The following is a 27,435-nucleotide window of genomic DNA, read 5'->3' as shown; positions in this document are numbered from 1 at the left end:
CTGCTCTTGCTTCCTTACCCTGGCCAAACACCCTATTCCCAGCCTGCTTCTGCACCCCACCTCCCACTCACTGTACCACTCACTGACAGCCCTGTTCTGCACAGTGAACCCCTCATTTTTGTCCCTACCCCAGAGCCTAAGCGTTCCATACAATCCACTAACTCTGGAACCCAGAAAAGTAAATCTGGGCTATGGAAAGCCCTGAAGCTCAGTTCCCCCTATCCTTCCCCTCGCCCTGTGGGGCTGGAGCACCAGAAGAGTGAGGTGTCTCTGTTGGAGGCCACATCAGTAAGGGCTGGGGGTTTGGGGAGGTGTGGTTTTTTTTTTTTTTTTTTTTTGCTTCTCACTTGTGTGGTCCCCAACTGATTTTTTCCGTGGCTCAGTGGCCCCGACACAAAAAAGGTTCCCCACCCGTCATAATTAAACATTGAAACCTTTTGTGTTGCACATAAATTAATATTTTACTTTAGCACAAAGTTTGATAAACTAACGGGACAACGTTAAAACGCAGTCTGTTTCGTAATTTAAATGGAACCGTTCTCCCGAGCTGCAGCACTAGCAAAATGGCTCAGGCGTAATTAACAGGGAGTTCCCATTAGCAAGTGGTGGTCCCTGGAAAGGTTTGGCTTGAGCCAGGTGGGCGGATCCACACTCCTCCAGGCGAGAGAGCAGCAGGGGCACTTTCTTCTGATCAGCCACGTAAAACAAGCCTGCCGTGGGGAGTCACGTGCGCGGGCCCCGTGGCTGGTGCGGTGCCAGCCGTGGGAAGCATGCAGGGATGGCAGGAGCTACCGTGGCCTGGGGGGGAACGTTCCATCATGGTGGGGGTGGGGAGGTGATGGGGAGATTCCATGACCTGTCAGCAGGGGGGGGGAGAAGAAAGATGAAGAGGGTCAAGGATCTGTGCTGGGGGGGGACACTAAGGGGAGGGTCCATTGCCCACGCGTGGGGGGGGAGATCGGAGGGTCCATTGCCCACGCGTGGGGGGGAGATCGGAGGGTCCATTGCCCACGCGTGGGGGGGGAGATCGGAGGGTCCATTGCCCACGCGTGGGGGGGGGGAGATCGGAGGATCCATTGCCCACGCGTGGGGGGGGGGAGAAATCGGAGGGTCCATTGCCCGCGCGTGGGGGGGAGATCGGAGGGTCCATTGCCCACGCGTGGGGGGGAGATCGAAGGATCCATTGCCCACGCGTGGGGGGGGGAGAAATCGGAGGGTCCATTGCCCGCGCGTGGGGGGGGGAGATGGGAAGGTTCCATGGCAGAGAAGAGATGGGAAGGCTCCATGGCCAGCGCCAGGAGAGGAGATAGGGAGGTTCCATGCCCGGAGGTGGGGGATGGGACGGTTCCATGGTTCGTCCTGGAGGGGGTACGGAAGGTTCCATGGCGGAAGCCGGGGGGAGGCGCTGCCGAGAAGGGGGCAGCTTCGGGAAGGCGGGCTCTCAGCTCCGCACTCTGCTCTGGTGCCCCGCCCCGGAAGTAAGCCCCGCGCGCGTGGAAAGGGGCGGGCTGAAAGCCTGGCTCGCGCCGGTTGCTCACTGCGCAGGCGCGCTGGGCGCGCGGTCCGTTCGAAGGCGGGTAAGACAGACGCCGGCCACCCCCTCCCGAGCGTGTGGAGCCGGGGTCCTGGCGAGTGAGGGCCGGAGCCCGGGGAGCGGCGGGGCCTCACAGGGCAGGGCCAAAGCCAAAGCGATCTGAGCCCAGGCAGGGGCGGGGCTTGAGTGGGCGGGGCTTTCTTAGCCAGGGGCAGTTGCCGCGCTGCCGGACGCGTGGTGAGCGCATGCGCGTGGCGCGGTCTGTGCGTGCTTCCTCCTGGCACGCGCAGGGCGCTCACAGCTGCACCCCCCCCCCCCAGTGCAGCGGGTGCAGGCTGGGCGGGGTTAGCCAGGCCCTGGCCCCTGCACCTCCCCCTCCCCCAGTGCAGCGGGTGCAGGCTGGGCGGGGTTAGCCAGGCCCTGGCCCCTGCACCTCCCCCTCCCCCAGTGCAGCGGGTGCAGGCTGGGCGGGGTTAGCCAGGCCCTGGCCCCTGCACCTCCCCCTCCCCCAGTGCAGCGGGTGCAGGTGGGCGGGGTTAGCCAGGCCCTGGCCCCTGCACCTCCCCCTCCCCCAGTGCAGCGGGTGCAGGCTGGGCGGGGTTAGCCAGGCCCTGGCCCCTGCACCTCCCCCTCCCCCAGTGCAGCGGGTGCAGGCGGGCGGGGTTAGCCAGGCCCTGGCCCCTGCACCTCCCCCTCCCCCAGTGCAGCGGGTGTAGGCTGGGCGGGGTTAGCCAGGCCCTGGTCCCTGCACCTGCAGCACAGGTGGCCCAGGCTAGGATAGTGGAGGCCTGGGAGACTCAGGGTTAGTTAGACTTTGGGGGGGGGGCTGCACTGCTGTGATGGAGCATTGTGTGCCGGGGTCATTGTCGGAGCAGGGGGTCCATGTGCTAGCGTGGTACTACTGGGGGGGGGCAGCTCAAGGTGGGTGATGTGGTACCGGCCGCTTCCCTTCCACAGCACTAGCCAGTCTGGTTTCTGATCCATCATGGGTTGGTGGTGAGAGACTGTTACTACCCGCTGTTGGCTGTTCGGCAGCCTGCATGCAAAAAGCTGAGTTGCTGGGTCCGGTTCCTAGTGGACACTGAGCAAAAGTTAATCCTCCTTGTGAGGGAAGGTGCATTTTATAGGTGGAGAAATCGAGATGCAGGCAAGCTTAGTGACCTAACTGTCTGCAGAGTGAGGCGATAGGTTGGTGATGACAGCTGGAGAGTGAGAGAGGCCAGCCTGATCCAGTGGGTGAAATTTGAAGCTAGACAAACTGGAAATAAGGGTTAGATTTTTTTTTTTAATCACTGGACCAGTTCACCAAGGATTGTGGTGGGATCTCTATCAATGACAAACTTTAAATCAAGATTGGATGTTTTCCTTAGAAGAGCTACTCTAGGAATTATTTTGGCCCATGCTACCCATGAGGTCAGACTATATCAGGGCTACTCAATACACAGCCCATGGGCTGCATGCATCTTTGCTTGCGTTCTGTGGTGCGGTTTGGGTTTAGACAGGACTCAACACGTGGCCTGTGGGTGGGAGCCAAAACAAAAAAGAAGTCAATATAATGGTCTCCTGTTGATATGCATTTTAATAGTTAAATTCCTGGACTGTCATTGCTCATTAAAGGTGCTGTCATATGGGAGGAAATTGAGTAACTATTGCATTTTATTAATATCAGCAGAACTGACTTAAATGGGGCCTGCGTGTTGTGTAGTCTTGCCTTAATCTTTGTATTCATGCCCATCAGTGTGAAAGAAGCTATTTACATATATTTGCATGTATACGCAACCATGCTTAAGTTGCAGCACTCAGCATGTGCTGTGAGCGTCGTTGTGGCTCCCGGAGCTTCTAAAATTGAGTAGTCCTGGACTAGATGCTCGAAGTAGTCCATTTTGGTTTTAGAATCTGACTACAACTCTTAGACCCCTGCTCTGACTTCTAGACCTTGCTGCCTTCTGATATGTACATACAAAAAAAAAATCCCACAAAGAGGCACTGAATGCTTCATTCTTGACTTCTCAGCAGAGTGGCTTAGGAATGAATGGGACAGAGACAGCTTGCTTTTGGCCTTTAGAGGGCAGGAGTGCAGCACATTAACAGGGCTGTGTGTCCAAAGCTTCTACAGATGCCCTGATATCCCTGTTGCAGAGAGAACCAGAAGAATCCGGTTGTCAGGCAGCCCCATATACCTGTGCTAAGTTAATCTTAAAAGCTTTAGTGATATAAACCATTGTTATAGAATGTGTGACCTACAAACTGTCCCAAAATCTGTAGAACTCAGGACTAGCCAAGAGAGAAGGCTGTAGAAGATAGCAGCAGGACCTGTTAGAGAGCATTAATGTGGGGTGAATTCGGCAAGTGTTACACAGGCTTCTCTTGCTCTTTTCCTTGTAGTTGGATAGCGCTATACAATGGAAATCAGCCACTCTGTCAAAGAGCGCACCATTGCTGAGAACAGCCTGGTTATCCTACTCCAAGGCATCCATGGCTATATCACCACAGTTGACCTTCGCGACGAGAGCACAGCAGTGGGCCGCATCACCAATGTGGATGCCTTCATGAACATTCGCCTGTCCGAAGTGACCTTCACAGACAGACAAGGCAGAGTCTCCCAGCTGGATGACCTGTTTGTGACGGGCAGGAATGTTCGCTACGTCCATATCCCTGATGAAGTGGATATCAGGGCCACAGTGGAGAAGCAGCTGCAGTTGATCCACAAAGTACGCTACTTTGGTGGCAGAGACAAAGGGAGAAAGGAATTCCCTACAGCAAAGCACAAGTAAACTCTCCAGCCTCAAAGTAGGGATTTCAACACCCTTGTAACATCACTCCCGCTTGGGTACAGGAAACCTTCCTGTCTCTCTTGCTGCGGTTTTAAAGAACAAGTATGTCTGAGAGATTCTCCTGTTTGGTTGGTTATTTCAAATTCCTCCTGTCAGTTATAGAGATTTGGTTTTGATTTCTTAAGGTAGCTTCCAGATGCTGGTGTTAGAGTGAGAGGAAATGCAGAAATCTGTACGTTTTTTAAAAAAAAAAATTTAAGGCCTTTGAGACCTCCTGGTATGTGTTCCACTGCTCTCGTAACAAAAGACAAGGAAAACCCTATTTGGGATCCCTTCTCATGCTTAGATTGATCAGAAAACTTTTTTCAAATAAAACATTTTTCCACAAACCAGCAAGTTCCTTCTGTGTTGTTATTATGCCTCTCTGATGCCTTTTGCCAACCCCACTAACCTGCTAGCTTGGGCCATCGCTGTATTTTTATCCTTTGATCAATGGCTGGTGGATTATTTCCATTATCACATTTATCTTGGCTCACCAGCTAAGATGTGAGAACTGACTACTCTCTCTCCATTCGGAAGTTAAAACTGAAAAGATACTTCTGAATGGAAAAGCAAGATGGAAATCTCAGCCCAGGAGATAGGCAAGAGGGCCAGGGACAATTAGTTTATAAACCGACCCCGGCTTGCTCATCTTGTGTTATCCAAATGCTAGATGGGGTTCTGTCTTTGCAGTGGAAAAGGTCAGAGAGGCCGTAAGTCATGGCCAAAAAAACTGTAGCTGTGCCACCTGTCCGTGGCCAGTTGGACCCTGGAATGTCTGGTGTCCTGATTGAAAATTAATGTCACAGGAATAATCCAGACACTGAATGCAGCCTGGCTCCCCTGTGCATATTCAGGCCTGCGTCCAGGTGCAGGGGGCTGCAGCACTTCCTGCTGACAGCAGCAGGGACATGGTGTGAAAGTGCTGGTGGCAGAATCCCTCGGGGGATGGGTTACGCTGACTGGCTTTCGCAGCGTGGTGGTGATCATGTCTATGGGAAGCAATGAGAGCTCCACGCCTGACCATTTCTGTCTGTCACAACCCAGCTGAGTAGGTTTCGATGTGGTCTAGGAGTCTTACCACCTACGAATGCAGAGGGCTCCTTGAGTTGTTGCTAAAACTCTCTAGCCATCCCCTCCTTGAAATCCATCCCCCAGTCATACTCTGGCCACTGGATAGCAGGCTTCAGAAGCTCAGCATATCCCCAGCTACCCCTGGCTTTGTGCTGCTACAGCACAGAAGGATCAAGTAGAGTTAGCAAATAAAACAGAACACTAATGTGAGCTCCTTGCTCAATGATATTCCCAGCAGCTTCCACATTGCCAAGAAAGGTTGCTTTGGAAATATTGCTTGAGTGTTCCAAGGTCCCGATTAGAAGTGCCCATCCCAACCGCTGGATAGTCTAAATCACTCTATTTCTTGCCCTCCTATGCTACTCCAGATGTTACTGGCATCTGCTAAGGCCCTTTAGGTACTATTGTAATTCCCATAGTAATGGCAAGGCAGTGCCTCATTAACTCTGCTCCAACTAGGGATATAAATACCCATTAAAAAGTTAGCCAGTTAAATAATATAATTTTCCTTACTATATATTAAAACTTTTCCTGCAGGACGACAGAGTGACATCATGCGTCACTCTGTGTCCTGCAGCTCCTCCCTCCACCCTCCCCTGTGCTTGGGGGAGCTTTGAGCCATGGGGCCTGCGTCCTACCCCCTCTCTCCTCCTCCATGCTCGGAGGTCAGTGGGGAGAGGGCTGGGCCTGACCATGCGTGGATTTGGCCTGGCCCAACTGCCCTGCAGCTGGGGGGAGAGGGCTGGGCCTGGCCGCAGCTGGGAGAATCAGGGGGTTAGGGTTGGAAGGAGGGAGAAGGGGAGCCCAGGCTTGCAGGACGGAGAGAGGAGGAGGGCTTGGGCTGGTGTGGCAGGGGTGGGGGAAGGGAAAAAGGGAGATCCGGGGAGGGGGGAGGAGAAGCAGCCTATGGTGGCATGGCTGCAGCCGGGCTCTCACCAGTAGCTGTGGGGAGAGCCAGGGTTGCCTGCCTCCCCCATCTTGTGGGCTGGCAAGTGCAGCGAGCAGGTGTCACAGCTCCCTAGTAATCATTTAACTGGTTAATTGTGGGGGGCTGGTGCAGAGCAGGTAGGGTCCTGTGGCAGGAGCTGCTCCAGGCCCCCACAACTGAGGTCCTGCCAGCCTGTCTCAGCCTGTCTCCAGCTGGGCCTGCCCCTCCAGTTAACCAGTTACCAGGTAAGCAGGCTGGTAAGATTAATGCTTACTGGTTAACCTGTTACATCCTTAGCTCCGACACTTCTGTATTTAGCTAAATTCTAGAATGGGATTGGAGACAGGGAATGTTTCCAGTTGTCTATGCTGTAACCTGTTCAAGTGCAACTGACCGCTTTTTTTAAGTGAGATGTTGTTTAAGAACAAGTGTTCCATTTCGAAAGCCCTATCTGTTAATTTCCCCAGTGGTTTGAAGGCCTTAGCTCTTGTGGGACTGTTTGTAATTTGTTCATTCAAAGTCCTGTTGGTGCAGCTGTAATTTAACAACATCCCTAATAGAGTTTGAGAGAAAAGTCAGTCTCTACTGGGGGTGGGGGGCTAAAATCAATGGGGGGCTGTGTATGCAGTTGTGCGAATGGGAAGTGTATTTATTGGTAGTGCATTAGGTTGCCCCCCACTGTTAGTGTGCAATTGGCAGGCAATCAACTACAAGGCCCTGGGAAGTAATACAGCCTGACACGACACACGTGGCTGGCTGAGAAAGATGTTACTTTTGTGTGGAACTGGCCACTGCCTGGGCCCTTTGGAACGTGGCTGAGCAAGCAGATGAGCTCAGAACTTTTCTGTCTTGTTTTCGGAGCATGAAGCCTGCGAGTCCTGGAGGGATAACTGTGTTATGACTTTTAAAAGTCTGGTAACACTTTAAAGACTAAGAAAATATGTACTGTAGATGGTATCATGAGCTTTTGTGGGCACAGCCCACTTCTTCAGATGACCGGAGTGTTGGAAGTCCAGAACCAAGAATAAATAAGGGAAGGGGGAGGAGGGAGGAAAAGTGGAGGATGGGGAGGAGTCTCTCTTAACTATTTAGTCTTTAAGGTGCTAATAGTCTATTTGTTGTTTTTTAATCATAGAATACTAGGACTGGAAGGGACCTCGAGAGGTCATCGAGTCCAGTCCCTACCCCCATGGCAGGACCAAATACTGTCTAGACCATCCCTGATAGACATTTATCTAACCTACTCTTAAATATCTCCAGAGATGGAGATTCCACAACCTACCTGGGCAATTTATTCCCGTGTTTGACTACCCTGACAGTTAGGAACTTTCTCCTAATGTCCAACCTAAACCTCCCTTGCTGCAGTTTAAGCCCATTGCTGCTTGTTCTATCATTAGAGGCCAAGATGAACTAGTTTTCTCCCTCCTCCTTATGACACCCTTTTAGATACCTGAAAATGACTCTCATGTCCCCCCTCAGTCTTCTCTTTTCTAAACTAAACAAACCTAATTCTTTCAGCCTTCCCTCATAGGTCATGTTCTCTAGACCTTTAATCATTCTTGTTGCTCTTCTCTGGACCCTCTACAATTTCTCCACGTCTTTCTTGAAATGCGGTGCCCAGAACTGAACACAATACTCCAGCTGAGGCCTAACCAGTATAGAGTAGAGCGGAAGAATGACTTCTCGTGTCTTGCTCACAACACACCTGTTAATGCATCCCAGAATCATGTTTGCTTTTTTTGCAACAGCATCACACTGCTGACTGATATTCAGCTTGTGGTCCACTATAACCCCTAGATTCCTTTCTGCCGTACTCCTTCCCAGACAGTCGCTTCCCATTCTGTATGTGCAAAACTGATTGTTCCTTCCTGAGTGGAGCACTTTACATATGTCTTTATTAAACTTTATCCTGTTTACCTCAGACCATTTCTCCAATTTATCCAGATCATTTTGAATTATGACCCTATCCTCCAGAGCAGTCGCAACTCCTCCCAGCTTGGTATCATCTGCAAACTTAATAAGCGTACTTTCTATGCCAATATCTAAATCATTGATGAAGATATTGAACAGAACCGGTCCCAAAACAGACCCTAGCGGAACCCCACTAGTTATACCTTTTAAGTTTTTTCTGTTACAGATTGGCTCGGTTATCCCTTTGAAACGTATCTACCCAATGTCCTCTCTTTCCTCCCCCGCCCTCCAATTTTTTTCTTCTCCCCCCCCCCCCCCCGCCCTTATCTATTCCAACACTCCAGTCATCTGAAGAAGTGGGCTGTGCCCACAAAAGCTCATGATACCATCTACATGTTTTGTTAGTCTTTAAAGTGCTACCAGACCATTTGTTGTGTTTTAAGTTTTTCCTGTTACAGACTAACTTGTGTTATGACTGTACACTCTGACCAAAGGGCAGGAGGAAGCAATCAGGTGCCAAAAGTGATGTGCTGCTTGATTAAATGAAAGCACAGAGCCATCATGATTTCTGGAGCCCACTGTTTTGAGGTCATCCAGTGACATGTCTGTGGCTTATCCTGGGGGAAGGGAGAGACGGGGGATTGGTGCCATGAGAGATGAAGTTGGAATGTTGTACTGGATGGGAAAGTCGCTGTGTTATACAGAACTGACACACCTAACGGAGGAAGGTACAAACCAAAATGTAATTAACAGCAACCATGTGGGATGTGTGCATCTAGCCTGCAAATGACCAATGTAAAAGCTTGTCCACACATGGAATTATTCTGCTTTAATTTCTGTTCCTGACAGCTCCTTAGTTCAGGATAAAACTGCCTTGTTCCTAGTTAGCCTAACCTACCTTGAACATGTGGTAAAATAACCTGGAATACAAGACTTTAGAATAAGAGAATCCCCACGCAGTCAGAAACAGCTACTGCACTTTAAATTAACACCCTGTGTTCATCAAAATTGCTTTCAAGTGTAGACAAGCCCTTAAGCTGCTTTGGAAAGCCCAGGCTTCCCCTCCATTTAATGTGGTATCCTTACTCCCCTTTAGTAATCTTTCCTCCCGCAGGCCCTATGGAGAAGGGAACTTCTAGTCTGGGCCTCCTCCAGCTTTTTCCAGTCCACTCCTAGAGCTGTGTTCTTGGAGTGTGTTGGCCTGGCAGCAGGATGGCATGCTTTCTTGGGTGGAATTCCTTCCTGGAATGTGGTGACTCAGGCAGCCACCTGCCTGGCGTCTGCCTGAATCCACTCCAGGTTCCTGGACAGCCCTTGCCCGGTTCGCACTTTCATCCTAGGCGGCTGAAAACTTGCTCCGCTCTGATTTCCTCCTCTGTGCCCTGGGAACTCCCTGTGAGTATGGGCAGCACAGACTGCTCATAGCTCGGTGGGATGAAGCCCCTTCTCTCATGCACAAACTGAAGCTGCTGCTGAAATAGTTATGCCCTGTGTAATAGCGGACAGCCCTGGAGCTCTCCAAGCCCATCACTAAGGCTAGGTGCATGAGGTTCACAGTGACTCCTTGGCCAGCTGGGCTGGGTGCCCCAGTGCCTGGTTTGGCTCTCTAGTGACATGCAGACCAAAGTCAATAGTGTCTAGCTGAGCTTGCCTATTTCCTTCTGGCAGGTGGGTGGGATACTGTGATGCTTGCTTATAACGGGAGAGGGGAATAATAGAAGGACCCTTTTATGCCAGAGCCAGAGCATGGGCAATGGGAGGCTTTTTCCTGGGCCTTCAGGGGAGGCTACATCCCACCTCCTGGAATATGTGCTGGGCCAAATTCCCCAGCACCCCGCACCTCCTGCAGCCATGAATGCGCATGCAGAGGGCGAGACGTTGCCCAGTCCCCATAGCAGTGTTTGCACCCACATGGCCCAGGGTGACCAGCCCCCCACAATGCTTGCCAGCAGCAGACTTGACCCCCTAGAAGGCAGTTCCCTGAGTAGTCTGTGACATAGCTTGTCATGGCTCACCCTGTGCAGCAGGCAAAGCCATGCCCCAGACACATCCAGCTGCACCCTGTCCAGCTCTGACCTCCCCTCCCTCCTCTTCCCTCCCACACACATTCAGCCCTATGCTACGGGCTGGCAGTCAACAAAGCCACCAGAATGCTGGGAATCATTAAGAAAGGGATAGAGACTAAGACGGAAAATATCTTATGGCCTCTCTGTAAAGCCGTGGTACGCCCACATCTTGAATACTGCGTGCAGATGTGCTTGACCCATTTAAAAAAAAAAGATAGCTTGTGTGGCGGCATGTCGGGCCCCCACCCCCCAATCCTGCACCCCCGGAGCAGCAAGATGAGACTCCACCAGCCAGTAGAATAAAGAGGGGTTATTGCTCCTCCAGGATACAGCACAGCATAGACCTGATGTGGCTACAGGAGTCAGGGCCAGGATGCCTCAGCCCCCTTGGGTTAGGGGGTCCATCGCCCCCCCGGCACTCAGCTTAGTCTGTTCCCTTCATGTTTCCCAGTCAGAAACTGCCTCACTCCCACACCCTACCCCCCAGCCAGGTGTTCGTCTCCGCTTCCCTCCCTTGTCTCTCCCCCTAGGAAGAGCTTTGCTAACTGCTCAGACTGGGATGAGGTGTCTGGGCCAATACACATGTGGGTGAGTTAGTGGGAATCACACATCACAGCGCAGAGGAACCCCAGGTTACAGAGCAGACAGCCCCCCACTACGTCACAGCTTGGAACTGGAAAAGGTTCCAAAAACAACAGTAATTAGCAGTATGGAATGGGTGCCATCTGAGCAGAGATTATTAAGACTGGGACTTTTAGCTTGGAAGAGAGATAACTAAGAGGGGATATGATTGATGTCTATACAATTATGGTGTAGAGAAAGTAAATAAGGACACATTATTTACTCCTTATAATGCAAGAACTGGGGGTCACCAAATGAAATGAATAGGCAGTTTAAAATGAACAAAAGGAAGTCTTGCTTCACAAAATGCCCCTGTGGAACTCCTTGCCGGAGGATGTTGTGAAGGCCAAGATTATAAAAGGGTTCAAAAACGAGCTGGAGAAATTCATGGAGGAAAGATCCATCAATACTTATTAGCCAGGACGGGCAGGGATGGTGCCCCTAGCCTCTGGTTTGTCAGAAGCTGACAGAAGAGGAATCACTTGATTATTCCTTGTTCTTTTCATTCCCTCTGGGGAACCTGGCACTGGCCACTGTTGGAAGACAGGATACTGGGCTAGATGGACCTTTGATCGGACCCAGTGTGGCAGTTCATTTTTTTCTCCAGCTAGTGAGAGTCGGATGGAAAATGCCCTGACTCAGCAGGAATCACAGATTTTTGGAAAACTCAGACACCCCATTCAAGAGCTGGCTGGTGCTGCCAGTGGGACCGTCTCTGAGTTAAAGGGCTCCCGGGAGCTGGGGGAGGAAGCTGGTGCCTCCTCCAGTGTCTAGGTTTCTCTGGCTCGCTTTAGCTCACTGTGTCTGTTGAAGATGCTGAGCAGTCTCGTGCGCTCCAGGAAGGGGGGGACCAGCTGGCATCCCGACGGAGCAGTGAGGCACCAGGGCCAGGGTTGGGGCATTGATTTCTAATGATGTGATCGTGAAACAGAACGAGCTGCATGTGAATCGTCCCGATTCGCTCGATGGTTCCACCCGGGCCCAGGCGAGAGCCTCCTTTTTTCATACACTTAATAAAGGATTTGGATGTGAATCTGGCACTTATGAAGCTAGAAGCTGGTGTCCTAGGTGCTCAGTGGAGCACTGGCAGGAGCAGAGCAAATTCTTCCACTCCCGATGCTCTGGAGGGACCTCTGTCCCCATCTGCAGCACCCCTGCTATTCCAGTTCGGGCTGTCTTCTGACCAGAGCCTGCCAGTCGTGCAATCTGGGGTGCTGGAGGTGTGAGTGTGCAAGAGTCAGCAAGAGTCAGCAAGAGCTGGTGTGTGGCGGTGCGAGACAGCATGGGCGTGTGTGAGCATGTGCAGAGAGGGAAGGGGGGAGAGAGTGTGTGTGTCTCGAAACTCCTTTGCACGAGTGCCTATGTGGAGCTGGGGCATTGCACTGCAACATTGCACTGGCACTGCAGACCCACCTACCCCCCTCCCAGCACATCTATCAGGGTGCATCAGCCAATCACCACAGCAACCTGACTCCATGACATCAGGGATGTAACATCCTGGCAGCTCTGGACAGCACAGGAAGAAGAGAACAAATGTCCCTGTATCCTAACTATAGCCGGGGCTGCGTAGATGGGTGCTAGTTGGCTGGGGGCAGAGGAGGTGCATATGGGCATAGACTGATTTTCAGGACAAGTGGCAGTTTTGTCAGTGTCCAGGTGAACAGAGCCTGTGTCTCCCAGTCCGTGTGTGCCAAGAAAGAGAAACATAGACACCAGTGATGCATTTGTTCCCTCCGCACCGTCTCCCGTTCCAGCCATGCTGCTGTTGAATGAATAAGGAGAGGCTCTGAAAGTGGCACCGTCCCTTCCCATGCTGGGGCCAGCAGTGTCTAGAAACAGCTCTCCGCAGGGACAACAGGAACAAGATCAGTTAGGCACCAAAGCTCACTTCCTGCACCTGCCTCAGCTGGGGAGACAGCAGCCAGCCATGGCCGTGAGCGGAAGGATGCCTTTCTTGGGGTTAGGGCTACCCAAAGAAGCACGAGAAAAAAACACCTGAGACGGCAGCATGGGATGTCAGGGAAGACCAGAGCTGCTGCAGCCTACACACCGGCAAGTCTCAAGTCCCCTTGGGGCAGCAGCGGGCATGTCCCCTCTGGACCGAGCTCCAAAAGACAGTGACCCTGCACGTTTCCAGCCAGTTTGCAACGTGTCCAGGTAGCTCCCACGAAGAGGGATGGTTGGACCCACATCAGGACAGACAGCAGCCCCTTCTCTCAGCAGCATGGCTGGCTAGGTTCCGTTCAAGCCAGGGCAATGACTAGCCGTGCTCTTTGTGCAGACTGTGGGCCAGTCGGAGAGACAGCTGCATGCAGGAAGGGGTTTCAAACAGAGATCAGTCCCATCTGCTTTCTGCTCTCAGGAATGGGCCTGTGCACCAGGGAGACGAACACAGTAACCACTGCCCAGGGGCCCTCACTACTCCGCCTTTGTACAGTGCGTTGAGAGCCTCAGAGGCACGTCCCTGTCGGGAGAGCTAGGGCCAGCCCAGGTGTCAGCCCTGCAAGGCTCTGGGAAGAGCCCGAAGGGAGGGAGCTGTTGGTCTCCCTAGCCATGCTGGGTCTGGACCAGTGTTCTCGGTAAGCTGAGCACTTGGCTGTCCACCCAGGAGAGATTTAAATGCTGCCCAGCTGATTAGCAGAGCACCCACAGCTGCCCACAGCAAGTAGCATGTGTTTCTATTGGTGGTGCACATCCAAGCATGCCTCAGTGCACATGGCAAAATTTATTCTGCACATGGATGGAAACAGTGAGAGGGAACATTGGTCTGGACTGAAGCAGGACACGGCATGTTGGGCCACAGATGAGAGCTTCCTTCCCCTCCTCTGCCACCCTCTCCTGACGCTCATTAATGTGAGCCCTGGCATCTCACATGGCATCTCACTCTGCTCCCCTGCAGGTACGAGGCGGTAGCGTAACCGGGCAGTGGAATATCCCAGGGTAATGCAGATCCAGTAGAGCATCTTCTCTGCCCATCTTCTCTTTCTGTTCCATCCACAGCTCTCCTGCAGCGCGTGGCGGGCTGGTGCAATCAAGAGCAGGGGACCAATTGGCCGATGCTCCTGAGAGTTTGGAAGTTGTCCCTCAGACAACTGAGAGGCAGAGGCTGCAGGGAGGGAGGCTGGCACCCTGCCTGTTGCATGATTCACCCTGCATGATGCAATTGCTTTCCAGTGCTCATGTGCTGCTTCCCTCTGCGTGCAGCTGATTCACCAGAGGAGTGGCAGGGAGCGAAGGCTGGGAAGAGATTACACAAGCTGCATGCAGAGCTGCTTACTAGGCTGCTTCACAGGAAAGGCTGCTCCGGTGCCACACCTGACATGAATCACCCATCGCCACATATCTGGGAGCCAGATGAGATCACAAAGTGAGGCCCACTGTCCACACGGGGCGGGGGGAGGGGGACCTCCAGGGAACATTCATGCATGTGCCGCCACTTGCACTCGTTGCCCCAAAATCACTGGCCATGGCTCCAGCCCAAGGAGCCCGGACAGCAGTTCAGGAATACAAGGATTGTCAGACTGGATCGGATCACTAGCCCACCTAGCCCGGAATCCCATTTGTGACAGCAGTCGCGAGCAGGTGGTTCACAGGAAGAAGCCCTGGTTGGCCTAGGCTCTGAAGCTGGAACATCTTGATTCTTCCCAGGCTTCTAGAAGGGATTTGTGTGTAATCCTGGCTGTTGGGCTGCGGATGCTCTCTGTATCAATCGTCCTGAACTCTTGGCCTCTCTGGGATCCTGTGGCAGGGAGTTCCCCAAATTAATCATGTGTTGACTGTGTAAATGGTGTTGTGGTAGCCATGTCAGTCTCAGGCTAGTAGAGAGACCAGGTGGGTGAGGTAATATCTTTTATTGGATCAAGCTTTTCAGCTACACAGAGCTCTTCCTCAGCTCTGGGGAAGATGGTATGGGTAACACAGCTAAATATCAGATTGAACAGATAGTTTAGCACAGCTAGTTAGTACATGTTCTAAGGAACCAGTTATGGCGAAGTGGCCCCTTAATATCTCTGTAGCCATAGGTCAAAAAAGGCAGTTAGTAGGTTACGAATTGTTGTTAGGGTTGCCAATTTTCTGAGGCCCCACCTCTGCACACTCCATCCCCGCTCCCTCCATTGTTCGCTATCCCCCACCCTCTCTCACTTTCACTGGGCTGGGGCAGAAGGGTAGGGTGAGAGCTCCGGATGGGGATGCCAGCTCTGGGTTAGAGCCAGGGATGAGGGACTTGCAGTGTAGGAGGAGGGTCCATGCTGTTGCAGGGGGTTTCAGTGCAGGGATGGGTGGGGACTCTAGCTGCGGTTTGGGATTTGGCACAGAGCCTGAGATGATGGGTTTGGGTTGCAAGAGGGACCTCAGAGCTAAGACAGGGGGTTAAGGTGTGGGGGATGCAGGCACTGGAGGAAATTTAGGAACAGGAGGGGAATTCAGGCTGGACAGAGGGTTGAGGTGTTGGAGGGGCTTACTGTGGCTCCTGGAAGCAGCTGCAAGGTTCCTGAAGCCCCTAAACTCATGGTGGGCAGCCAGGGAGGCTCTTTGCACTGCTCCTGTGTGCGCAGGTGCTGTCCCTGCAGCTCCCATTGGTCATGGCCGATGGGAGTTGCATGAGCAGCACCTGTGCGTGCAAGGGCAGCTCAGGGAGCTTCTCCTGAGCCTACAGACCCCAGGGATCTGGCAGCCACTTCCAGGAGCCAAATGGAGTCTTAGCTCTGTCTCTGTCCCCCTCCCACACGCCCAACCAACTGGACTTCCCGTCAGTGCTGACCAGAGCCACCAGGGCCCCTTTTTGACCCGGCGTTCCAATAGAAAACTGGACACCTGGAAACACTAATTCTTGTAATAAGCCACAAACCCAGCCTCTATTCAGTCCATGACTTTTAATATACAGCGAAGTGAGGTGCCTGAACTCTCAGGGGCGTTGTGCAGGTTTCCCTTGAGGCTGAGGCCGGATGGGTCAGCTCCGGAGCAGCCCCTGCGTGAGATGTGTTTGCCCACAGGCGCCAGGGCATTTTCCTTTCGCGGGTGCAGCAATTGGTTGTCTCTTTTATGCTTCCAATTGCTCTTGGAGCAACCAGGGCTCTGTGTGCGTGACACCACGTGTGCTAGGCGTGTGCAGGTCCCACAAGTGACATGTGACAGGGGCTGATGGTTGTATCCTGGGGGGGCTGTACTGTGCAAAGCCCTGAGAGTGGTCTCTGCAGGAGAGAACTCCTATGAGCCACCTCCAGCTGCTGGGGGAACCCCACACTGAGCTCTAGGGGAATGGGCAAGTATCTACCCAGCTCTCCTCCAATCACAGCCAGGCAGTTTTGTAATCTCCCCAGTTACCCACCAATCCCCAATCTCCCTATCAGCCCGCCTGGGGCGCAGCCAATTAGCACAGGAGATTGACCAGCGCTGTCCAATCACGTCCCCTAACGTGTTTAGCCAATCAGCAACTAACATCCTCCAAGCTCCTCCGCCCCCTTCCCGCCTAGCTAAGGTTTCAGCCAATCAAAGCTGGAGGCGCTGGGCCCAAGCCTTCCAATCAGGAGCGGCTCGAGGGAGACCAAGTGACGTTCCCAGGCAGCGGCATCCTCCATCTTTGTTCTGGCCAGAGGCGCCAGGAAGAAAGATGGAGGGCAGGCCTGGGGGCGGTCCTGGGCGGAGGCGGGGCTCGACGGGGTGCGTCACTTCCGTTGTCAGGTGGCCGCCGCCGGGAGCGGAGCGAGCCGGGGAGGACGGCGGCCGAAGCGGGCCTGGGCTGCGGCAGGGGAGCCCTCCGGCCGGGCCCGGGGCCATGGGTGAGGCGCGCTGAGCGGCCGCCGGGACCGGTGAGGGGGGCGCGGGTCACCCGGCGCGGGTGTGGGGGTGAGTCCCCGGCGGGTGGAGCCCCCCCCGTGGGTAGTGCCCCCCCTCCTTGGGGGAGGCTGGAGGTGAGCCCCCCCGCGGGTAGAGCCCCCCTCCTTGGGGAAGGCTGGAGGTGAGCCCCCCCGCGGGTAGTGCCCCCCTACTTGGGGAAGGCTGGGGGTGAGCCCCCCCCCGCGGGTAGTGCCCCCCCTCCTTGGGGGAGGCTGGGGGTGAGCCCCCCCCCCGCGGGTAGTGCCCCCCCTCCTTGGGGGAGGCTGGGGGTGAGCCCCCCCCGCGGGTAGTGCCCCCTCCTTGGGGGAGGCTGGGGGTGAGCGCCCCCCCCCCGCGGGTAGTGCCCCCCCTCCTTGGGGGAGGCTGGGGGTGAGCCCCTCCCCCCCGCGGGTAGTGCTCCCCCTCCTTGGGGGAGGCTGGGGGTGAGCCCCTCCCCCCCCGCGGGTAGTGCCCCCCTCCTTGTGGGAGGCTGGGGGTGAGCCCCCCCCCGCGGGTAGTGCCCCCCTCCTTGTGGGAGGCTGGGGGTGAGCCCCCCCCCGCGGGTAGTGCCCCCCTCCTTGTGGGAGGCTGGGGGTGAGCCCCCCCGCGGGTATTGCCCCTTCCTTGTGGGAGGCTGGGGGTGAGGCCCCCCCCTGTGGTTAGTGCCCTCTCCTTGAGGGACGCTAGGGGTGAACCTTCTCTCCCCCCCCCCCCCAGCGTCTCCCTTTTTGTGGGGGCTGGGTGTTCGGGGGAAGGTGAGAAGTGTCTGGTTGGACTCTAGCAGAGGATCGGGTCCATGCCAGCAGGAGCCATGGCAATGCCCCTTGCCCTGTAGGGATAGAGGCTTAGAACCCCCTCCCAGGAACTCCTGGTGTTTAGTTAGTATCACCTTTTGAAAGCTTCTGCTTGTGTCCAGCAGCAAATGATGGGTGAAAAGGTGTTGTCCAAGTTCTCACAAGAGTCCTGTAAGTTTTCCTGATGGGCCTTGGCGTGGACTCTCTTGCCTTTGGCTGATCAACCCAATGATGAGAGTGACAGCATCTAGAAAGTGCTCCTGCTGCTGTCATGCTGGGGATGCTGCCCAGCAAACTGGGTGGTGAAGCCGGGTACAGATGGTGATGGGAAAGGCTAGGTCTATTGCAGTATGTGGTGGTGGTGTAGCTATCTTGGTCCCAGGATATTAGAGAGACAGGAGGGGGCGATAATCTTTTATTGGGCCAACTTCTGTTGGTAAGACACAAGTTTTCAGGCTTACACCTAAAAGGAGTTCTGTGGAAGCTGGAAAGCTGCTCTCTCTCACCAGCAGAAGTTGGCCCAATAAAATACATTTGCTCACACACTTTGTGGCTGTTTAAGGTAGGTTCTTTCACAAGGAGTCTCCCCCAGGCACTTTGCAGAGGGAGATCCAGGCATGCCACTGTCACACCTTCAGCCTGGCTGCTTTGTTTCCGAGGTGACAGGTTTATCGTTATTTATAGACTGCTGGGCTAAATGCAGCCTTTCTCAGGTTCTGATGAATTGCCTTGTCAGTTTCAGGTTTAATATGTAATATGGTTTAAGTTGTTCTCACCACGTCATTACCTACTTCAACTAGTGCCTGCACGGTGACTGACAGCATTAGTTTATTTATCTTGCTGTGTCCTGAAATATTTAACTACATAGATGATAGAAACAAGAGTCAGCAAAGACCTGTGATTAGTCATATAGTATTGCAGATGTGCAAACTGTTTTATGATGAGTATAAACATGCTGAGAATGGAGTCCTAGCCCTGAAGAGGCTAAGTCTGAATGCATGAATGGGTACCATGCAATGCATAATTACCACCAGGAAGGGTATTATCTAGTGGTTTGAGGGTCACTGAGAGTGAAGCTTTCTTGGCTGCACGTACTCTGAGAAAATTGGCATCTATAATTTCCCCACTGGCTGCTGTAGTGTAGACTGGGGTCAGATATTTGTACTGTCATCTCATTTAATCTACACCACATCTTATACCTTTCTTGCAGCTGGTGGAACTGCACTGCTGGGACACTAGGTCCTAATTCTCCTAGTATAGATAAGCCCTAGGCTCTGATCTTAGTTCTGCAGCTGATTCACTGTGCCATTAGGAAAATCACCTTTTCATGCATCTTTATTTTAATCTATAAAATGGTGGTCATAGTGTCTTTCCGTCTGGCAGGGAGCTTGCAAGTCTTAATGAATATTTCCATTCTGCTTTGAGCTCTGGATGACAGATGCTAGAGATGTGTGAACACATTAGGGGTGGTCGCTGTACCCAGAATACTTAGTGGAAAACTCCGATTTGAAAGAAAAGGAGCATGATGTATGGGCCTCTGGTTTACCCTTTTAAGTGCCGTATTGCTCTAGGGTCAAGGAGACTGTCCCACTATCTTGCTTTTTTAACTGCAGACACTGAGTAAATAACTGGTTGTCTCTAAAACCTGCAATAACTGATTAAAGTGTCTGAGAGAGCCTGAAGGTTTTCTAGGATTCACAGTGGCTTTCACACAAGCTTAGAAAGCAGCCACACGGAAATCTTGGAAAGCTATAGGAGAAAATAGTTAATTTATGCACATAATGAAGCTGTCTGGTATGCAAATCTTATTGTACTTGGGATGTTTAAGTATTAAATAGCTTAGAGAGATTGATGTCTTGATCATGAAATTATTCAGGGACTGAAACTGCAGTTGTTCAAAGTGCTGAACTTGTCAGTATTTCTGTCCTATGTGAGAGTTGGAAACATAAGCTTGCATGTGGAGTCTCGCAAGGATACGTGGGGGGGGGGGGCTGTTCACATCTAGGCTTTAGATTTAAATGCTGATACAGGTCCTACTGGTACTTGTTTTTCTGCTGCTCTAGTCCTTAGTGGTTGGTGGTTCTGATCTGTTAAGAGCCAGACTGTTCAGGAAAGCGCCTGAGACTAGGTTGAGTTGTGGTTGTCCAGCTAACCAGAGAAGCTTACACATTAGCTTCCCTGCTAGCCAGTGTTAGCCTTACTTTCATAAGCACCAAATTAATCCACTGACTCTCAAAAATATTCATAGAAATAACTTTAGAAGTTCCATGTCTTTGTCTAAATGTTCTTTAAGTTTGGTATTAAAATTTAGCATTTCTTCTATGTGAAGTACTAGCCCAGTGCTAAGGATTCCTTTCTGAAGTTGCTGCACAGAAAAAAACATAGATTCCTGTGAAGATGGCTTTATCTCTGTACTCTTAGGAAAGAATCACATGAAAGTTTTACTCACCTGTGTAACTGCTTTGATACTTCCTTTGGCATTAGAATAAACATAGTCTGACTTTTTTTTTCTTCTCAAAGTAGGTGGGAATTTACAGTAAAGACTTTTAGGGAAAATGTGGGTGACTCTTACTGGGTGCTAAAACCTTAAAAGGAAGTTATGCTTTTAACGGAAATAATTTTGAGAACATTGATAACGTCTGAGTAAAGGTTTCCATTAAACCCAACAATGGAGTTGTAACACCCTGACTCTCAAGACTCCCTACTGACTTGCTAGTTAGGAAGAGTGGCCTGATACACCTGTTCAAAAATACAGAATCTAAATTTCTCTCTCTCACTCACCAGGCCACTGAATCTGAGACTTTCCTGGTCTTGCACAGTTTCTTGTGGTGTGGAAGCCAGTGTCTTATTGACTCATCTCTTAGGGGTGTGTTCAAAGGTAGCAGCAGTTAGATTTAGTTATTGGACTGGGTCATGAAACTACAGAAGTGCAAGTACATGCTCATCAGCCTTCAACCATTTGCCACATTGCCTTGCCCGCATTTGGTCAGAGAGGTAAGCTTCCTGATTTTCATGGAGAGAAACTTGCCAACTCTGCATAGCTCACATACCTTCCACAGCTAACAGCTCTAAAATAGCCTTGTTCAGTAACAGGCCCGTGTGCTTGGAAGGCACTTGGAAAAGCAGCTTTTTCTGTCTTGAGTAACATCTGAAATACTTTGCAGGACTGATTCTAGGTGTGCATTGTGTACATTTATATGTACACAATTACTGAAGTAAGTGTATGTGCGTACACATACACACAATGTCCACTCTTTTCCAGACTGTTGAGATTAGTTAGAACAACCTGTATCTTATTTGCAAGTCTGAACAGCCCTCTGCTAACTGATCCTGGTGCTTCCTGAGTTGCCCCAGAAGAGAACAGTCCAGCACCATTCAGTCATAACTAACTGCGTCTTAGATATAGCTGTACTATGCTGATGTACAGTATAGTTACCAGGCAAAAGGAGTGTGCACTTTATCTATGTACCTACGCACCATTAGATTTCTTATTCTGATGAGTCTCTCCATGAGATATAACTGACTGAAATGAGACTAATGACATTCCCAAGTTCTTCATTTTTGGTCTTTTCAAGCATTTCATTAATAACACGAATGTTGCTTTAAATTGCTAGACACAACCTACTCATTCATGCAGCAGAGTAGCAGGTTGTGAACATGCTGAGGGAACAAACAGTTCACGTTCGGCACTATTTTTTTTCAGTCAAAATTTAGCAATTTCTGTCCTTTTCAGGCCCCAGCAATGAAGAAGAAAAAATTGCATACTCTGAGCACTTGTTTTAATTGAGATTGTCCATGTTGGATAAGAACTCTTTAGACAATAAAAAAAAAAAAAACTTTAAAGATGGGGGTATAGGCTCATAGAAGATGAGTTTCTGTGGCTATACTATTGTTCCCTTCATTCAACTTAATAAGAAAATGGAGAACCCATTTGACTTTGATCTACCCAGGACCCTGTTATTTTGCTCTGTAATTTACTTGTCTCTTAACAATGAAACTTAGGTCAAGATGTTTCACTGCTGCAGTATATAAAATGTCAATCTCGTCTTAAATTTTTCATCGGGAGAACCCCCAGGATCCTCTTCCCTGCTTACATCTTCAGCCATGGCAAAAGTATAACTCTTGCTTTTATTTTGGCTGCCTTACTGCTGCTTCCCTCCTACGCCATCTTGTGTATTGTTTGCTCAGTGGTTCTGATCTTGAATGTGAATGAGACTCTTCTGTCAGGGTAGAAAATGATTCCTTGAGTGCTCAGGTTAGGAAGTTGCATTTCTTGGTGCTGTGATTGATACTCCTTTGCAGAGCAAGTACAGAATCCTGAACTCAGGACTTGGCAGCACAAAAAAGCAAAGTAAATTTTCTATTTACTTTTTAAAAGCATTTATTTGGCATGTCATTAAGCTGTTTTGAGTAACTCTTTAACACCGTGCATGGCTGAGGTTTAAGAATTAGACTCAATCTATATTACTATGTATGTGACAGTGCCTAGAAGTATTCTAGCCCCACAGGACAAATGACACACAGCTCCTACCCAGGAGAGAGAACTTTCTAATTTCAAATATTGTGGGCATCAAGTCAGTGGGGAAGAGGACAAAAGAACTCAGTAACAGGTGGAGCCAAACCCCTTTTCATGGTATGAATAAATTCTGTGGCTTTGTCTCCTTTCTTGTCAGTATCACAGTACCAGTAGATCTTGCAAAGGGATTTTAAAAAGTAGAGGGTGCCTGGGCTAGGGTTATCAGCCTGGACTTAAACATAACTGGTATGGTTACATGCAAGCTCCTGCTCTGCTCCTGGGGAGCTGGCTGCTACCCCACACTGCTGCCTTTGTATCAGGTGCGGGTAACTGCTAAGATTTTTTTTAAGTGGTTACACATTTACCTAATTACTCACTTTTTTAACATCCCTAGGCTGGGCATGCCAGTGCAGTAAAGGTATTTCTGTGGCTATGTCTACACTGCAGTCTTTTGTCAGCAGAGACCATGCAAATGAAGCACTCATTAGCATTTGTTGCGCTGGCCTTTGCATATCTCTGCGGATGCTTTTTGCGGAAGAGGTTTTTGCACAAAAACAAGCAGTGTAGACGGGGCCATTTTGTGCAAAAAAACCTTTTGCTCAAGATCCTGTATACCTCCTTTTTTGAGGCATATGGGATCTTGCACAAAAGGGGTTTTTTGCGCAAAACGGATCTGTCTACGCTGCTTGCTTTTGCGCAAAAAGCATCAGCAGAGATATGCAAAGAACAGCATAACAAATGTTAATGAGTGTTTCATTTGCATAGTCTCTGCTGACAAAAGGCTACAGTGTAGACATAGCCTGTGTGCAAGGGGCAGTGGGCAAGCCTGGCCAGACTTCAGAAGCCAGAACCGTGGGATGTCTAGCCCTTGTCTATCCCAGGAGAAATCAGATGCAGTTACTGGTGCAGTTCTGTCAGTGGTAGTTATAATGAAGAAAGGGCACGGGGCTCTCTTCTACCCATCAACTCAACTCACCCTGCGGGTGAGGCCCGGCTGCACTACAGCATCCACCATTGCAACTAGTGGAGAATTAGAGGTCTGCATTATTCCACTGTAGGCAGGTAGAGCAGCTGCACCCAGATGTGCAACATGCCCAATTCTTTGTCTGCATGAAATTTATGTTGAGTGGCTTTTCACTATAGCATAATCTCTAGCTGCCAGCATCTGGCGGGCTATTTCTCAGAAAATAGTCTCTATTCTGGCAGGTGTCTGACATGCCAGATGCTGCATGGTTCTGTTGTGTTTTGTTCAAGATAGGGTGGTGAAAATGGACTGGCTCAAACTAGTCTAAATGGTCCTTTAATTGGGGAGACGTTTGTCAGCCTTATCAATGTATAAAGATTTAAAATTACCGCAGTTCAGTTTGATTCTCTTTTCTCTCTAATTCTTCATAGACCATGACACAGAATATGAGTCTTCTGGCTCTCTGTTGCCAAGCCCCTTCCCTTCCAACTAGACACTGACAGTTACATCAATGGCTCGTGATAGACTGTGCTCAGTAGTAGGAGCCATAACTTTGCTTAGGCCTTGCTGTGGGACTTGCTCTCGCAGATGTTGTGCAAAACCTGTAATTTTTACTGAGTTATTTGACTAAGTCCTTGAGCATGTGTTCCTGTTAGAACTCTCCAGTTAGAAAATGTTTTTTTCCTCGAAAAATAATAGAAAGGTAGCTAGTTGGTAATAAAGTTTGATCCTGCCCTGCTTCAGTGCATCTGAGATGATCTTGCCAAGACAACAAGGTGTCAGATGGCAGCTTAAAGGCCAACAATTTTATTATAAGCTTTTGTGACTTCGTCAGATACATGAAGTGAAAGGAAAAAGAAACAGGTGGTAGGGATACAGAGATGGGAGTGTTACATCAAGAGCTAATTCAATCCAGTTGATGTGGCTCACTTTCAACAGTGATAAGAAGGTGAGAGGGACTTTACAGTAATTAATTGAATGGTCATGTAACTGCCTTAAATTTTAGCAGTTCCCTGACTATTTCAGTAGTCCTTGTAGAAGGTGGGGCCAGCAGCCAGTGGACTCCCAGCCCCACTCCCTGGGAACTCCGTGCCACTCTATACTGATGCTACTCTTACAGGCAGCGATGCGGGGGCGGGGAAGCAGCTCCTCAGGAGCCCGTACGTGCACGGAGCTGGCTTCCCATGTGTACTGGCTCCTGCCTGCCCCCTTAATCCCCTGTGCTACTACCTCTCTGCCAGAGGCAGCAAGGGGGAGGATGCATGTAGCCGATAAGATTAACCAATAATCCCAGGCTTATCGGTTAATCGTGTATTCGACTGCACGTTGACATCCCTAGTGAGAGTACCTAAAGGAGAAAATTACTGGAATGAGCCTTTCCCAGTCTCTTTTCAGACCCATTCTAATGGCGTCAAATTTGCATATGAATTCTAACTCCCCAGTTTTACAGTTTGTTCTAGGAATGTGAAAGGTTAATGGGTAAGCATCCCCCTAAACAGGTAATGATTATCGGTTCTGGTTAACCAGTAAATGGTAGGAGCTGAAGCAACTCCCTGCCTGTTGCACGCAGGGGACTGCTCCAGGCCCGCAGGGGACCGGCTGCGGACAGGAGCCTGTCCACAGCAGGCCCGGGTACCCCACAGGTAGGGGCTGCTCTGGCGGGGGCTGGGAGCTAGCAGCAGCAGCCCCATCCCTAGTGTGTGACTGGGGGAGGCCCCAACCAGGCTCCAGCTTTAGTCAGTTAATTGGTTAAGCATTAGGTCAACTGATTAACTGGGTTTTTACATCCCTAGTCTGGTCTTGACTTTTTTTTTTACAAGAGAATGGCAACTTTCAAGTCTATGTGCCCATGGAGGTTCAAGTGTTATCCCACTGGTCTTTGTATGTTACCATTCGTGATATCTGACTTGCATCCGTTTATTCTGTTGCTCAGAGACAGTCCAGTTTATCCACTATATGTGGCAGAGGGGCATTGCTGACACACGAGGGCATATATCACATTAGTAGATAATTAGGTGAACGAGCCTTTGATAGTATGGCTAATGTGGTCAGGTCTTACGATGTGTGGCCTACTAGATGTATACTAGCACTATAGTAGATGTGTGGATGGAGTTAGCAACCGGGATTGGTTTCTGGGTCAGTGTTTCTGTTGTGGGGTGTGTGGTTGGTGAGTATTTGTTTCAGGTTGGGGACTGTCTGTAAGCAAGGACTGGCCTGCCTCCCAAGGTCTGTGAGAGCAAGGAAAAGTCATCTAGGATAGGCTGCAGATTCTTCATGATGTGTTGGAGAGGTTTTAGCTGGAGGCTATAGATCATGGCCAGTAGCATTCTGTTGCTTTCTTTGTTGCCCATGTCCTGTAATAGGTGATGTCTGGAGACCCGCCCAGTTCTGTCTCTCTGTTTCTTCACTTTCCCAGGTGGGTATTGTAGTTTTAAGAAAGCTTGACAGATATTCTGTAGGTATTTGTCTGAGGGATTGGAAGAAATGTATTTTAGGGCTTGGCTGTAGACAGTTAATTGGATTGTGTAATGAAAAGCTGGAGGCATGTAGGTAAGTATAGCGGTCAGTCGGTTTCTGGTATAGGGTGGTGTTTGTGACCATCACTTAGTGCAGTGGTTTTCAAAGTATGGGTCGCAACCCAGTACTGGGTGGTGGAATGCCAGGCACTGAACTGCTTTGCTGTAGGGTGATCAAGTGACTAATGGAGGTCCTCAGACCACAGTGTACCCCAGAAATGGCCAGCAGCAGGTCCAGCTCCTGGGTGGGTTGCCATGGGGCTCCACACACTGCACTCCTCCTGAGCACCAGCTTCACACCCCCATTGACTACTACTGGCTGTATGGTCTGGGGTGCCAGGACAGGAAGGAAGGCAGGCAGCCTTAGAATCTCCTGTTCTGCTGCGTGAGAGTCACTGGAAGTAAGCCCATGCTCAACCTAGTGCCCCAGCCCTGAGCCCCCTCCTGAACCCAAGATCCCTCATGCTCTGCCCTACTCTGGAGCCCGTGCTCTAGTCAAAAGATGCATGTTGGGTCATGGTCATCAACAATTTTCTTCAAGTAAGTCACGAGAAAAAATGTTTGAAAACCACTGACTTAGTCGGCCCTATCCACCAGTGTTTGAGTTAGCTCTACGTAACACTCCCATCTCTGTATTCCTACCATCTGTTTCTTTTTCTTTCACTTCGTGCATCTGATGAAGTGAGTTGCAACTCATGAAAGTTTGCGCCATAATAAAATTGTTAATCTTTGAGGTGCCTTCAGCCTCCTTGTTTTTGCTGAAACAGATTAACACTGCTACCTCTCTGAAAGCTATCTTGCCAATGAAAGTAACAAATTATGTTAAACAATGGGAGGAAGGTTTCATCCACCATTGGAAAACAGCAAAATCAAGTATAATGGGAGCAAAGCGCAGAGGGATTCTTTCTCCTATGGCTAATTATAAAACCAGTCCAGTAACTATTTGATCTGAGAAATCAGTGGTCTTTGGGTGCGGTCAGGAAGCCCAGACTTGTGTGTCTGCATAAAGAGGACTAGGGGCCGCTTCTAGCACATTCTTCTTTTGAAGAAGAGCCTATATTAATTCCTGTTTCGTCAACAGGCCCTGAGCAATGGCAGTCATTAGGATGCAGGAAGTATTTCCCTCATTTTGTAGTGTTAACACTACATCCTTTCATTGTTTCTCTGTGGCATCCTCACTAATGATTTGGTCACATAATCATATTGCTTCAAAGCGCTGTAATCTTCAGCTGCTTTTTATCCTTAGGATGTTATGGTATCATCTCCTTTCAGAGACCACACAAAGGAAAGCCTTCTAGGTTATTAGCTGCTGTTTGATTAAGGATGATCCTATTGATTTCAGCTGCACAGCGCTTTGCTTTTAGTCTAAATAAGTCTTGTGCTATCTGTGTTGGCAGAGGAGACTCGGGAATGCTCTGGGCTTTCTAAATATTATATCATGCTGTACCAGAAGCAGCAGTGGAGGAAGGAGGGGAGATGGTCCCTGCGTGTACCAGCTCCTGCTGAGCCAACTCCCCCCTGCCTAGCTGCCTTCCACAGAGGGGAGGGGAGGGGAAGGGGGCAGAGGCAGGAGCCAGTGCTCACTGCGGAGCTGGCTTTCTCCTGCCTCCGCCCTCCCTCCGCGTGTGTGAACAGTTACATATTTACAAAAATACATGCATTTTAACATCCCTACTTTGCATTAGTCTCGTAGTACCACATGAGGAAAAGGAACATGCAGGCAATCTAAAATGCAGCCTTTTGAGTGTTTTCTTTCTGATCACAGGGAGATAGTTTTCTTTGCAGTGAGGCGCTGTTGCTGTTTTTAATAGGAGATACAATATAACCTATCAGTATGGGCGTGAGTCACATAATAATATTCTGTGCATGCAAAAGAAGCTT

General features: G+C 50.5%; 2 protein-coding genes across 12 annotated transcripts in view; both read left to right on the top strand.

Annotated features, from left to right (window-relative positions):
* The first annotated feature begins 1,447 nt into the window (after window positions 1–1,447).
* Window positions 1,448–4,742, top strand: LSM10 (LSM10, U7 small nuclear RNA associated). Of its 8 annotated transcripts, none has more exons than XM_075908773.1 (2): window positions 1,448–1,577; window positions 3,920–4,726. In XM_075908773.1, exon 2 carries the CDS (start codon window positions 3,937–3,939, stop codon window positions 4,306–4,308), a length of 372 nt encoding a protein of 123 aa, XP_075764888.1. In that variant the 5' UTR covers window positions 1,448–1,577; window positions 3,920–3,936; the 3' UTR covers window positions 4,309–4,726. The 8 variants fall into 8 exon arrangements, with proteins under 8 accessions (XP_075764888.1, XP_075764890.1, XP_075764889.1 ...); XM_075908775.1 differs by lacking the exon at window positions 1,448–1,577 and adding an exon at window positions 1,679–1,703 and having other exon boundaries at window positions 3,920–4,742; XM_075908774.1 differs by lacking the exon at window positions 1,448–1,577 and adding an exon at window positions 1,747–1,771 and having other exon boundaries at window positions 3,920–4,742.
* An 11,830-nt stretch (window positions 4,743–16,572) lies between these two features.
* The window catches only part of STK40 (serine/threonine kinase 40), a 50,809-nt gene continuing 39,946 nt past the window's right edge, over window positions 16,573–27,435 (top strand). For 2 of the 4 annotated variants that reach the window (XM_075908957.1, XM_075908955.1), the window contains exon 1: window positions 16,573–16,727. The gene's annotated coding sequence lies outside the window, so the exon portion shown is untranslated. Of the gene's footprint in view, window positions 16,758–27,435 lie in introns of all 4 variants that reach the window. The other 2 variants (XM_075908958.1, XM_075908956.1) reach the window with 1 other exon arrangement.

The sequence above is a fragment of the Pelodiscus sinensis genome, chromosome 25 (genome assembly GCF_049634645.1).
Source record: "Pelodiscus sinensis isolate JC-2024 chromosome 25, ASM4963464v1, whole genome shotgun sequence".
NCBI lineage: Eukaryota > Metazoa > Chordata > Testudines > Trionychidae > Pelodiscus > Pelodiscus sinensis.
Note: the sequence above shows the minus strand (reverse complement) of the source record. Positions and strands in the feature narration are given on the sequence as shown.